Raw genomic sequence first — 14,588 nt, 5'->3', positions numbered from 1 at the left:
TTGTTGCTACTGAAGTATTTTCGGGCTGAGCACATCATCAATATTTATCAAAAAGGATCTCTTAATGATCAGCATTACTTGCTGGAAAGACTCCACTAATCTTATTTACACACATTAGCTTGATAAATTTATTAGCTGAAGATGCTGCAGTTGCATTTTAATCACATTCTCAGCTTTATAATTGCATAAAAGTTTTTCAGCTATTCCCATTGCTCATTGTGCAGTGATGCAGTGATAGTAATGCATCTCTTATGTGTCTGTTTTTTCTTTGAAGGCTCTCAAAGTGCTGCGGACGTCAGAGTTCCTGCCCTATGTTGTGTTCATTGAAGCCCCAGATTTTGAGGTTCTCAAAGCCATGAACAGGTCAGCAATTGAGTCAGGAGTGGTCACAAAACAGTTAACGGTGAGTGCATCATTTCCTAAAAGTCAGCTGTCCTACCTTTAGAATCAGACTAATGATTATACCATGAAAAAGTTACACTGAAATGCATCACAACAAAGTTCATTATATTAGTAATTGGAATAGCTAATGTGTTAATGTGTTAATTTACATTACAATTTACATTTGTGTGTTACCTTTTTGTGTGTGTTGTTTTAATGGTTTATGATGCCTCTTTGCTTGTTTTGTCTTTCTTTCTTTTGCATTGGAACTGAGCTACCATGCTGTACCAAACAATTACCACTGACACTGTTGCGTGGCATAATAAACTATCTATCTTAAATTATTCACTCAGCACAGTGGAATACTAACTAGAAAGTCGGATTCCTACCATTTAAATTATGCAAACTAATTGAATTTCCGTTGTGTACCAATTTCACTGTTTACTCCTTTCTTAAATTCAAGTAATTGCCTGCATTTATTTTCACCTGATTGTCTCACTGTTCAGTCAGAGACACTTTCGTAATGGAATTGACCATTTATAGTAAATTGTCACATGAGGGAAAAGACTCTGTTCTTTGAGAGTCTGAGCACCAAAGCAGAATCTGCCGAGAGAACTGATGTCCCTAATAAACATACATGAGTATAAATCTTAGTGAAACCAACAATACTAGAAATGTCACATAAGAGGTGGTGGAGGGAGCGGCAACAGAGAACAGCGTTGGCACAAGTATATTAGCAGAGCAATAGTGATAAGTGAACTAACCATGAATGACTATGATAAATGAACTAACGCTATGCTTCATGCTGTCTCTCACTGACATGCTCCCTACAGGACTCTGAACTCAAGAGGACGGTGGACGAGAGTGAGCGCATCAAAAGAGCATACGGACATTACTTTGACCTCTGCATCGTGAACGACGGCCTGGAGGCGGCTTTCCGAAGCCTACGGTTGGCATTGGAGAAACTGTTAACAGAGCAGCAGTGGGTGCCTGTCAGCTGGGTCTTCTGAAAGTCAGCAAGAGCCCACAGGCCGAAGGTTGGAGGACGTTTTAACACTCATAGCTCCAGAGGGGCTGACTCTAGGCAGTCAACGGTGGTGGAGGTCTGTAGTGAAGGGCCGAGCGTCATGATACCGTGCAAATGACCAGCCTCATGTAGAGCGTTTTTGTACAAACTTAGTGTTCCTCCGTTGACCTTAATGTCAAGTTGCATTTTATTTGTCAGGATTGGGATCATTCTATTGATATTTGTTGAGAAGGCTTTAGAGTTGATTAAGAGGTTTAGTGCAATAGTGTGAGTGAGCGTGCGTATGTTATCATAAATGTGGAAATAGACTTAGAGTAATGCGTATGTTTTTTGCGGATACAGTGCTCTGTTGAAGGTTTTTGTTGAAAGGATATTAAACTTTTTAGCCTTTCCAAAATCTTAAATACTTTACGTAGAGTAATGTTTACATTGGATTGGTAAGACAGATTGGTTAAGGAAAGATACCAAATGTCATATTTGTATTCATTTCTATATATTTTACCATTTGATCATATAGTATGACTGTATGTGTTCAGAAATGTGCTTTATCTTGTATGTCACCACTGATGAAAATGAACAGCAATAGATCATTTTGAAAAGAAACATACTGTACACGCAATACATCACACACACACACACACACACACACACACACACACACACACACACTCTGATATATACATAAAACACAGTAAGACCAGTGGAAAACTCTTTTATTGAGACATTTTTGATTAATCTCGCAGTGCATATTTAGTCTCAACTTGTTTTGTTTCTTTTTTAATGTTGATTACATTGTACATTTCTAGTCCTTTGCTGGTAAAGCTTCTGGTTTGTTTGATAGTGAGAATCCAGTGAACGACTACTGCCCGCTTGATTCTGTTGGAGTTTTATTTGTAGCACTGAGAACACTTAAACCCTAGTAAAAAAACTGAAGAAGTAGCCTACAGTATGCACTGACTGTATAATGAAGGCAAACATATTACTTAACATTACAGGTTCAACAGTTGACAGTAATAATCACATTTCTTTTGTTATTTTTGAAGTACAAACAGTTAAATATCAGTGGCTTCTTATTCATACTTACTTTTTGCCTTAACATGGTTCAAAAGCCAAGGAAACACTATTTTTTCATCATTGACAATTTCACTCCTATCACTACATGTTCCTTCTTAGAAAATAGAAACAAATAATACTGGCAACTTATTTAATATTTATTTTATTTTCCCTGAAACTTGTAAGTACTGTATTGTAATAAAGAGTATATAGTATATCATAGAAGAAACACTAGGTGCTTTGATGATTCTGCTGGTGTGTAGATGCAGTTTGGACAACTACACTGTAGTTTTGATGTTCATATAAAAATGTATTAGAATCAAAAATGTTGAGATGATTGTTTCACGGTCTACGGTTAATGTGATTGAAAATACATTTTTTAAATTAAAATCGCAACATTATATTAAATAAAGGACAATGTTAATACTTATTTTTTCACAGAAACAATACAAGGTGCGTCCTCAGCATTTGTTTACAGTTAAAATGGAGTTTAGGTGGTGGATGTCTGCTGTAACCTCTGGGGCAGTGGGTGGCTATGGGTGGAGGTTTGAGGTTGATGGAGTGGGATACATAGGCCCTGTGGGTGTCAGCCAGTGATGAGGTGCCAGAGGCAGCGTAATTGGATACATCTCGTAGGCAGGCGGCGAGCCCCCTGGCCAAATGCTTGTCAGCTTCGGATCAAACTGAAGGAAATTCAAAATGATATAGTAATTAGTTTGCAGTAATGCAACCCTTATTATATTTGTTATCATAAAAATGATGTATTCATACTTTTTATTAATATTTATATGTAAGCAACACAACATTTTTATTGTTAACAAGAGTTGATTTTTCAGGGAAGCTAATTAGTAAAAAATTGTTTGTCAATCTGAGTCAAAGTACCACTCATGAAGCAATACAAAGGTGGGCAAAGGTGAAAACAACAGATGTAAAACATGCTCCTATGTGCTATATATAATATTTATATATAAATATAAATATTTATGAATAATAGACATATACTCTGTGTATAGGTCTGTGTGCCCTGATCTAATGACAATGGTTGACTGTAGTCAGGGTTCACGCACCAGTGAGTATGGTGGTGGGTGATCGACAGTGCTGTAGCGGGGAGGGAATATGTCATAATGTCTCTCCAATTCTTGCTGATCTTCAGGCAAAGAAATGGTTTGGATGGAGACTCTGCTGTCATGTTGTATTGCTGGTATAGTGACATCATACGCTGCTCTTTTCTTCTTTGCATGCAGATAGAAGCAGAGGAGTACCACAGCTATGGACACCACCAAGACTGGGAATCTAGGAACACATTTACATCAATTCAAAACTTCATTAATTCATATTTTAAGTCATCTTTTCTCTTCCTGTATGGATAAATGACTACTTACATAATTTGAAAGATGTTCACTACAATGGTCATGGCTGGAATTACGTCAACTTGCTCACATTACTGTGAGAGAAAAGAATTTTGAGACATATAGCAGCAGATGAGTTTGGTGCCATCCTACATGAAATCAACGACTAAACAACTAGACTGAACACTACACGTAATTCACACACATGATCGGTTTTCCTCTCTAAGGTGTAATGTAAGTTTAAAGTAGTATTTAGTTAGTTTTGTAGTCATGGAGAATCCAACAAAACATCTACAGTGTCAGATTTAATATGATTATTTATACTGTAGAATAATACAATAACAGTCAGGGAGACATTTCTGATTTATGAACTCTTTACACATGTAACTGACAAACATCAGTAAGTGGGTGAGAGGGTGACATCATAGGATACGACTATCAGCCTTTACATCCCAGTTTATGCAAGTCCACTGGACTATATGAGACTAAGAGAGAGGCTATGAGAGTGCTGACTCTCCAATCACAGGAATGTGAGCTAAAGCGACACTGCAGTGATTCACCAACAATAATGCCGTTTTAAAAACCTCTGAAAATCTCTCAGCAGTGTACAACAGAAAAGGTTCAGTCAGTTTGTTTGCAGCATAAAAAGTAGCAGGGATGACTAGCATACTGTCATTCATGAGTTTAACAACTGATGTTGGACCTTCATCCTATAAATCTGTTGCTCATTACGTCTGTAAGAACGAATCAGTTGAATTCACATATTTCTAAGACATTACACTCAGGACAGAAAGAACTGCATTCTTAGGATTTTATACAGCGTGATGATTCTTACCTTGTTTAAGAGTCCCAAAACATAGAAAAACTGTCGTGACATGTGGGTCGCTATGAAGCAATAATGTGTCACTTAGGGAAGTACACAATGTGATGAGCTTTTACAGCATTATTGTCTCATTTAAAGACACAGGACTTTGAGGTGTGCTCTGTGTCTTGCACATTTCCTGTTTGTATGTTGAATGCAATCAGTCTGAAATCTACTTCACTCACTGAACAGTTAGTCGGTTAGAATTCACTCTTGTTCCGTTACTCTTACAAATTCTATCGTAAAAACAATTTATTGGTATTTGTTTCCCCCTGAATTTGTTGCACGAAATGGACTGAAACCTCATCTTTATCTTGCTTTCCAGACAACAAAACCAGACTCTTTTTAAATTATTATTAAGTGTGATTCACTTAAATTATTTTTATTCATCAGTATAAATTATTACAAAAATAAGTTTCTATACATATTTTACACATGCACATACAACTTAATAAAATATGTGGGATGTAGTTGTTGTTTACAGGTATATACACCAGTCTATCAAAGAGCTAACACACATAGACAGACAGCCATTCATTCATAGTGACAGTGTGACAAAGTTTCACTGAAGAAACCCTCAGGCCATCCTGCTCATCCTATATGTTCCACATGAAGCACATGACTACATACTGTATGTGCACTGAAAGCTGCTGTGACCTGTCCTGTAATGAAAAGTGCAGTAGAGGCTAGAGTGTGTTTGAGGAGGAGGATGAGAAAGGTAAGGAGGATGAAGGTTGCTCTGAGTAAGGTGGAGGGTCTGTGTATGATAGTGGGGGATCTGGATAGGATGGTGGTTCAAGCTGGAAAAGGGAAGGGGAGACATTTTATTTATTTGAAATCTCTGACACTTTGTAAAACATTTACAGTTTCATCTTAAGTAAAAAAACAAACTGTCAACCAACTGTTTATCTAACTAACATGAGCATCATTATCATGTAATATAATAATGAATGTATGAATGTAACAAAATGCAGTGCTGTACCCTGTATGGAGGAGGTGGACTGACATTTCTTGAGCAGTACATGGGAGGTTCTCTGTAAGGAGGTTGAAAATATGCTTCATATATGCCCATTATTTCTTCCTCTTCCTCCTCCTCTTCCTCCCGCTCCTCATCATATATGGGGATGACATATACAGATGGAGAGTTATTAGGCCTTGGGGGCAAGCCTTCCTCTCTTCTGTGTTTTTTTGCAAAATGACAACAGAAAATCCACAGAACCAAACCAATACACAACAGGGGAATCCTGAAATGTAGAACAAATGTGTTTTTGTTTAGAAGTAGCTGCAGTTTACATACAGTTAGGTTGAATGAATGTTAACTAGCTGAGAACAGAGGAAATACTTACTCAAACGAAGGATGATAAATGACCATGGCAGTCTTTTTTTTTTCTTAATCAGGTTTAACTTTTCACACCTGAGAAAACTAGAACAAATAAATAAACCAGAGGCCTTGTCATTTAAAAGGAAAGAGATTTGATTTTGAACATTGAAGATCACAGCTCTATTGTACTGTTCAGTTTGCAACTTAATGTTGTTCATTTGTAAATGGACTGTTCAAAGGTAGCTCTGTTTATAACAGACATAAAACAAACGTCTTTATGGCAGACAGTGGGGGAAGAAGTATTCAGATCCTTTACTTCAGTAAAAGTACCAATGCAGCAATGTAAAATTACTCCACTACAAGTAAAAGTCCTTTATGAAAATCCTATTAAGTACAGAAGTATTAGCAGCAAAATGTAGGTAAAGCACTGCAGTAATAGCAGTGATTTGGTCCCTCCGACTGATATATTATTTTATATGACATCATTAGATTGTTACATAATACTGAAGCACTCGTGTGTAAGCAGCATGTTACTGTTTTAAGGTGGAGCTAGTTTGAACTACTTTATATACATTTAGCTAGTTTAGTTCAGTAGTTCCCAACCTAGGGGTCGGGCCCCTCCAAGGGGTCACCAGATAAATCTGAGGGGTCGTGAGATGATTAATGGGCGAGGAAAGAAGAAAAAACAAAGTTCTGATACACAAATCTGTTTTCAGTTTCTGGACTTTTTCTCTAGTCTTTGATTTTTGGTGAAATATTGGATCATTTGAACATTTATTGAAATGAAACCATGTGAGAAGTTCACTACTAAGAAAAATCACTACTTGGTGGAGCAGTTAACAACTCATCGACATCTGAAATGTGACCCGACTACACACTGCTTTTTGTATGACGTTTAAAGATGAAACCACCGGTTTCATCTTTGTGTTGTAATGTGTTGTATTTTAAAAGCTTGTTATAATGTCCATTGTGTCAAATCTTCATCTGAAAAAGTAGCTAAAGCTGTCAAATAAATGTAGTGGAGTAGCAACTTTGTCAAATTAACGCTACAGTTCAAAGTAAAAAAAAAGGAAGCATAGAATGTGTAGCTTCATCAGCTATCACTACATGAATGATTACAGCGTAGACCTGAATTCAGATTGATTTAAAGTAGGCAGCAATGAAAGGCAGTAGCATTTTAGCGACATAACCATTTTTATAAATATATCACACTGGCCTTGTATGATCAGGCTGCGTCTCATGTTTCAGGCCTAAATGAACACGATCAGATACCAAATAGCAAAGAAAGTGACTTAACAAGTTTGGCTTAGCTGTCCCTTACTAATCTGATATTTTTCATGCTGAAAATAAAGCTTACCTTCAAGTACAAGGCATGTAGTGCAGGTTAAGTAGACTGCTGTCTTGCAACAGACATTTTATAGCCTCATTGACCTGGTTAAAGTAGCAGAACAGACTGAGGTTACAGTCAGTGACGTAAACAACTTATCATTGGCAACGCTCTCTCCACACACCAGGAAGACAGCTGCCGGTGTTGGGCTGAAGGCTGTTAGCCTCTAAGGTGACTGTCACTGATAAAGATACATAGTAATAACACAAAGACATAATAAGGAAGGGAAATCATTCTACGGGAAAAAGAGGATAACTGGGACAGACAAGAATCCCTGTTTCAGCTTGTTTCTGAGGAATGTGGTTAGGGTGTTGTTGGAACATGCTGGAGGTATCTGTACCGCGGCTCTTTGCGCAACACAATGTTTCAGTTTGAAGGAGAGTTTTCTGTCCCAGAAAAAATATCATTTGAGGCCATGAAACACACATGACACAGCTCAAGGTTAAACCACCACCCACACTTTTTCAAGCTTTTATTTGTGCTTAACATTGATTTCACAACACGCCTGGACTTAACAAAATACTGCACATGCTGCCCTCATTTTTACACATCCATCTAATGGCAAACGTAGCATGCCAGCTTACAATGTTAGCTGGGAATTACACAGGAAACCCCACACAGAAACTTTACATGAGCTATAATGTTTTTTAACGTAGGAAAGGGGGAGGTGGAGGAGGTGGAGGAGGTGGTGGAGGCGGTGGTGGCACAATACCCGAGTTCCCAGTGGGAGGGGGTGGTGGAGGTGGAGGTGGAGGGGAAGGGGCAGCTCCTGCTACTGGTGGGGGTGGAGGAGGAGGAGGAGGAGGAGGAGAAAAAGGACCAGGTCCTGATACAGGTGGAGGTGGTGGAGGAGGGGGAGGACATGTGGGTGAGGTCAAGGATGGGGGAGGGGGGAGGCCAGTGTCCATGGAGGAAGGAGGAGGTGGCGGAGGAGAAGGAGGAGGAGGAGGAGGAGCAGGCATACTGGGGTCCAACGCAGCTGGAGGAGAAGGCAAGCTGTCATTGGTGAGGTTGGAGACGGTTGGCAAGGTGGGGACTGATGGCAGAGGCACAGCGATACCAAAATTGGATCTACGAACAAGACAAAAAGAAAATAGACTTTCAGCTACTGTGAGCAATAAAAGTGATACAACTGTAGGTTCTTAATTATCTATGCGGCATTGTACAATATGTCTTAAAGGAATAATTTGACATTTTGAGAAATATGCACATTTGTTTTCTTGTCAAGAGTTAGATGAGAAGATTGATACCACTCTAATGTCTGTATGCTACAAAGACTGGAAACACAGGGAAACAGCAAGCCTGGCTCTGTCAGAAGACAACACATAACAAATACTAACAGCTCTAAAGCTCACTAATGAACACGTTTAGGGCTGCAACTAACAATTGTTTTCATTATTGATTTATCTGTCATTTATTTTCTCAACTAATCTTTTAGGTGTTTGGTCTATAAAATGTAAGAAAATGATGAAAAATGCTGATCACTGTTTCCCAAAAGTCCAAGATGCAACCTAAAATGTCTTGTTTTGTCCCGACCAACAGTCCACAACCCAAAGTTATTCAGTTTATTGTCAAAGATGACTCAAGAAACCAGAAAATATTCACATTTAAGAAGCTGGAACCAGATCATTTTGGCATTTTCCTCTTAGAAAAATTGACTCAAAACGATTAATTGATTATCAAAATGGTTGGTGATTCATTTTCTTTTGATCAGCTAATCAATTATCAACTTATCATTGCAGCTGCCAGACTATTTCTTGGCATTTCCCAGTCACCTCCTGGTATGGGCCAAGAGATAGTCCAGCACATAGTCCCCCTGTAAAACTGATTATGTAAGTATGTTGGATATTATACCCATAAAATAATAAATCTGTAGTGTATATTGTTGCTATAAAAATGAAAAAGGAGGAATGTGTTTACATACACAGTGGTTTCTGCAGTGCTCTGTATGCTGTCTGTGGTTCCTGATCTTTTTCTGGGCTGCTGCCCAGGGACCTGTGGGGAGAAGATGAATGAAGGGGAACAAAGGATGACATTATCCATCTCTACACTACAGTCAGCCATCCTGTATATCACATTTGACATCACCCTAGCACTACAGCGTGGAATACGGGGGACTGTAATGTGCTGTATATGTTTAATCTGAAGAACAATAATGGAAAGTGTTTGACTCTGTCTTTGATTTAGTCTTTCAATTCAGTATCCAGTTTACCTGAAAACAATGTCCGATGGAGTCCAAGATGGAGTATGATATTGGCGCTCTCGAGTAGCTTTTCTCTGGCTCCTTGCCTGAAGTCGGTGGGGTCAAACGCTTGGTACGGCTCCTGTTTTTGGGAGTAGTAAAAACGCCAATCTCTCTCCTGGCTACCTTCTCATGGTGGATAGCTTCAGCCTGGATCAGTGCACAGCATAGCAGGAACAGCCGCAATCAACAATCAATACACTGGTGCTCAGTCATTCTCAGATCACTTCCTCCCTTGAGAAAGTGTCTCTTTAAGTTATGACAACAATAAAGTAAACAAACCGAACAAAGATTAAAGGTACAATATGTAAGTGAAACGAATACAGTAACTTGCACACTTGGTTCCCAAGTAAACAGCTACGACTGTAGTGGTAGTTCATTTAAAGGACTAGTGTGTAAGATTTAGGGGGGCAGAAATATTGGCAGAAATGGAATATAATATTCATGTATATGTTTTATGTTTTAATTAGTGTATGATTGCCTGAAAATAAGAATTGCATTTTTTTTAACCTTAGAATGAGTCCTTTATATCTACATAGGGAGCAGGTCCTCTTCAACGGAGCCTGCTATGTTGCACTACCATGTTTCTACAGTAGCCCAGAAAGGACAAACCAAACACTGGCTCTAGAAAGGGCCTTTCGCATTTCTCGTGATTTTTTTGGCCACCGTAGGTTCACCTACATGCTTGGAAGAGGAAGGTGAGGGGAGGAGTATTCAGTGTGTTGCAATCTGCAACCTCACCGCTAGATGCCATTAAATCTTACACACTGGTCCTTTAACACGCAAGGCATGCAATAATAAATGCAACTAAAGAATTTATGAAAATGAAATACAGCACCAGCCAAACGTTTGGGCACACTTTCTCATTTTGATTTGTACTGTAGTAAATAATATATTTTCAAAGTAAATAAGTGTATTTTTTTACAGCATTTGGACCACAGGAAACTCATTTTTGGTTTGTTCTTATTATTTAGTGATTAATGAAAATGAAGAAGAAAAGAAGAATAATGCAACCTTCTAGATATTTTGTTAGCATTAAAGAGTCTCCAGCTGTGCAGAAGTCAGTGGGCAGAGCAGAGCTCAGGTATGTTTCAGGTGGAAGGTGTACCTCACCAGTGTCAGCAGATTGAGTGAGGACTCCATATCTTTGATCTGCATGGCCTGTGAGTCCAGCAGTCTCAGCACGGTGCTGGCCATACTGTTGATCTGGTAGGTCACACTGGCCAGCGCCTGAACAGCCAAACCCTTGGCTTCTTCAACAGCCTTAGTTGGATCTTCTGCCTGCAGGATTTAAAAAAAAAAAAAAATCAAAACCAGGATAGGTGATACATGCTGTAACACACTTCATATGCTTTAAAGTCCTCAACAAAGTGGTTGTTGAGCAGTAGTTGTGACATTTGTAAGAGCTCACCTGAAGATAATTGTTTTCGCAGTAATCTGCCACTCGGAGGAGGTTGCTTTGGTTTTCAAGAAGATTCTTCCTGGCAGCTGGCGCCTCTTGTAATATCTGATTAATAATGTCTGAAAAGTTCTTTTGCTCCGTCATTTCTCCTATGCTAACAAAACCTTTTAAATCCTTTAAAACAACTTACTTGGACAAGTTTTTGGCAAGAGTCAGTGGAGGCAGGAAGGTGTTTGGTCGGAGGTGAATGCGGAATTACCTTAGGGTAAAGATTTTCACCGTGTGAGCAGCTGGTCCCAGGGCAGGGCTGCACCAGGTACGCATACACTGAAACTGATGAAGCAACATCTCTCTCCTAAGGAAATATGATATATCATATTTATCCTTGTGTCACACTCATATATTCTATATACGCATATATAATTTCATATATAATACATAATATACTAGTACATAATCGTGCTGTAAACGTCACAGGAGCCAACATGACAGCTACTTGAATTATTTACTAAATCCACTAGAGGTCAGTGCAGTCTAGAGAAAATAAGTGAGGATCATCTGGTCTGTTGATCTGCTGCCCACCATTGTACTATGCATCATGGATCATGATGATGATGATGATGATGATGATGATGATGATAAATAACTAATGTAGCATATGATATAATAGCCAAAAACAGTGAGAAGCTTACTGATAAAATTCAGCTTTACTTTATCTCATCATCAACTGATGATACTTCCAGTGGAACATTGTTGCATAATTATGAAACGCTCAGTAGAGTTATAGTAGTACATTGTATTGTTCTGTATATCCTGTGTAAACAGTTTAAATTACACAACATCCTTGATTGTGTTTTTTTCTGTGCAAAAGGTCACGGTGGCCTGACTCCAAATTCTCAAGAGGTTCCTTTAGGTTGGCGAACAGTGGTTGCATTGATTCATGTAGTATGTGCACTGTCACATTGGGATCATTTGAAAAAAAAAATATTACTCAGAGGACATTCAAGATGTTATACACATTATATCTTACAAGAAGTGGTTCAATCCAGTCTAATATATCTGGTTACCAAATGTGCACATGTTTTGCCATGTGTCAGTTTATCAGGACACTTTCATCCTACCTGACGCTCACCAAACTGAGCCATGTGACAAAGTACAATAACATTTTATTTGGATATGGTCCAGTGTTGATACTTCAGGACAATCAGGTGTTAAAACAAGATGTCTGTTAAAGGACTCCTCGACTGTTTGTATATGATGCACCTCTTCATGTTTTGGTGCACAACCACAACTCAAATGATTTTGGGATCATTTTATGCCTTTATTAGATAGCTGACAGTGAGAACTGGTAGGAAAGAGATGGGGAATGACATGTGACAAAGGTCCTAGGTGAACCAGTTCATGGTTGGCGCCACTTTGGCAACCTTGACACCCCCTCAGTTCCATTGATCCATTGCTTTGGTCCTGACTGAAATGTGTCAACAGCTGTTGATTGGTACAAGTATGGTGGTGCCCATAGGATAAATTGTAATAATGTTGGTGAGGCCTTAACTTTTCATCTAGCGGCATCATAAGGTCAACATTTTGTATGTGTTCAATATGATTTATGACCAAATATCTGCAAAACAAATTACTTTCCCAATTGTGTTTAGCACAACATAACTTCCTAAAGTAAGTGAACATGTTAGCATGCTGGCTTTAGCATTTAGCTCAGTCCATTAGTACAGCCTCACAGAGCTGCTGTAGCATGATTATAGACTCTATAGATGTATTGTTAATCTGAATCTGACCTCACTACTACTTCTATCATTAATTCAGTCTGAAGCTAAATCCTAACTGAGACACCAAATTATAATAAACTGTGTTTCACATCGTTGTATGATCTCAGTAGACTTGTCACTGACGTATTAGAGTCACTTCGGAAGATTTTTTTTTAATGTTTTGCCTTTATTTTCCTTTTCGTGAATTTCTGCAATTTTTCCCTAATCTTATCTTTTCCTTCCACTTTCACATGTCACAGTTCCAACAGATATCTTCTCATTGAAGTAAATGTCACCTTCGGACAATCAAAATAAAGTTGGACCTGGTATTAATCATCTATTCTAATGATGCTAAAATGTTAACAAAAAGAATTAAAAATATAGGTGGCATGTTGACTTTAGCCTTAGTCCTCCTTTGGAAGAATCCAAGCTGTTGTCGACTTTGATATGACTGATAGTGTTGCAGTGAGTTTCTGCTACAGTATGAGCCATCAGTTTTATTGCTCATATTAAAAAACCATCAGGATCCTACTGATAAGATATTTCAGGACTTTATTTCTTTATTGAACATCCTTTTTTTTGTGATCAGCACCATCTAATCATATTGTGTTAATATATAAATAATTAAGCTATGATCAGATCATTTTGTACTGTATGGAAAGAGTGAATTACTTGCAATATAAGATTGCCCATGTTAAATGAATGATTACTCCGATTAAATTATTGCAGTTTTACTTCCTTTGGATTCAGCTGAATGGAGCCTACATTTCTTGGAATGAAGGAGTTGACTGATAAATAGTCAATATTTTTTCATGTTTATGCCGATACTATATCTGGTGTGCTGTGTTGTACAACAATAAACTTTCCCAGCAGGCTCTCGTAATGACAAATAGCTGTAATTCTGACCCTTACTGTAGTTGTTCTGTATGATTTAATGCAGCTGGTAATGTATACTCATATAGAGACAACCATGATTCAACACACTATGCCCACACAAGAGACATGGCCTAATGATAACATATACTCTAGACACCAACTGAGGAGAGGAACACTATACTTACTTTCCTGTCCTCTCATTGACCTCAGACATTATGTCATTTTCTTCCTGAGCCACAAATGCGCAACCAAGGGTTTGTAACCATCAATTTTCCATTCAATCATTATTTCACACTCATATTTGCTTTGTTGTGGGCAGTTTTTATCCTCTGGAATCTCAGTATGTGTGAAAAGTTTTCCGTGATAGGTGTATTCAACATGTTTATCTTGGATGTTCTTAATGGCGACCTTTAAGTTTTTGGAACAGTTTTGAACCACTCTTGGAGAAAATGTACTGTTTCATTTCTAAAAATAAGTAAATCACATTAAAGGCATGCCATGTCTTGAGATATTCCATGACTGGGCTCCCCTCCTGTTACTGATTAGCTGTATTCAAATCCTCCAACATGCATATTAGTCAGGACAGCATGACCAGCACACCACTGTTTTATGGTCTTGTTTTCATAGCTATCTAAGTACTATCCAAGTGTGCAACCAGCCATTTAATTTAGAATTGAAATGGGTAGATGTAAAACGTGACATTACCTTCAACTGAATTTGGCAGAGAGTGCAAGAAATGATTCTTTTTCCCTCACATGAAATATCAGACAGGGCTGTTATCTTTGTTACAATTGTAAAGCCACACTACTTCATACAATTTGCAATTAAGCAGCTGAGATGTCTTAGCTCTCAAAAATACCAGACTCCATTGTTCAAAGACAAAAGACATTTCTTGAAATTTCTTCAATATAAGTGTAGCCTGGGGGAG

The 14,588-nt window shown here is 38.3% G+C and overlaps 2 protein-coding genes and 1 long non-coding RNA gene across 5 annotated transcripts in view; 1 reads left to right on the top strand and 2 right to left on the bottom strand.

Moving 5' to 3' along the window:
* The window catches only part of mpp2b (MAGUK p55 scaffold protein 2b), a 43,102-nt gene extending 40,240 nt beyond the window's left edge, over nt 1-2,862 (top strand). Inside the window, exons 12-13 of one of the 2 annotated variants that reach the window (XM_044338045.1) lie at nt 275-403; nt 1,215-2,862. In XM_044338045.1, the coding sequence (XP_044193980.1) occupies nt 275-403; nt 1,215-1,391 (306 nt within the window). In that variant the 3' untranslated portion in view covers nt 1,392-2,862. The remainder of the gene's footprint in view (nt 1-274; nt 404-1,214) is intronic. The other variant, XM_044338046.1, reaches the window with a different exon arrangement.
* A 147-nt stretch (nt 2,863-3,009) lies between these two features.
* LOC122971408 lies at nt 3,010-7,451 on the bottom strand. Of its 2 annotated transcripts, XR_006399468.1 has the most exons (7): nt 7,351-7,451; nt 6,019-6,095; nt 5,655-5,916; nt 4,646-5,472; nt 3,844-3,905; nt 3,529-3,754; nt 3,010-3,144 (listed from the first exon to the last, which is right to left on the bottom strand). It is a non-coding gene; the product is annotated as an uncharacterized LOC122971408 (long non-coding RNA). The 2 variants fall into 2 exon arrangements; XR_006399469.1 differs by lacking the exon at nt 3,844-3,905.
* Nucleotides 7,452-7,816: 365 nt separating this feature from the next.
* Nucleotides 7,817-11,411, bottom strand: abi3b (ABI family, member 3b). Its single transcript, XM_044337974.1, has 5 exons — nt 11,034-11,411; nt 10,736-10,903; nt 9,593-9,772; nt 9,305-9,375; nt 7,817-8,451 (listed from the first exon to the last, which is right to left on the bottom strand). The coding sequence occupies exons 1-5, from the start codon at nt 11,166-11,168 to the stop codon at nt 8,028-8,030; spliced, it is 978 nt and encodes a 325-aa protein (XP_044193909.1). The 5' UTR covers nt 11,169-11,411; the 3' UTR covers nt 7,817-8,027.
* Nucleotides 11,412-14,588: the final 3,177 nt, after the last annotated feature.

This window comes from Thunnus albacares, chromosome 20, assembly GCF_914725855.1.
Source record: "Thunnus albacares chromosome 20, fThuAlb1.1, whole genome shotgun sequence".
Classification (NCBI taxonomy): domain Eukaryota; kingdom Metazoa; phylum Chordata; class Actinopteri; order Scombriformes; family Scombridae; genus Thunnus; species Thunnus albacares.
Note: the sequence above shows the minus strand (reverse complement) of the source record. Positions and strands in the feature narration are given on the sequence as shown.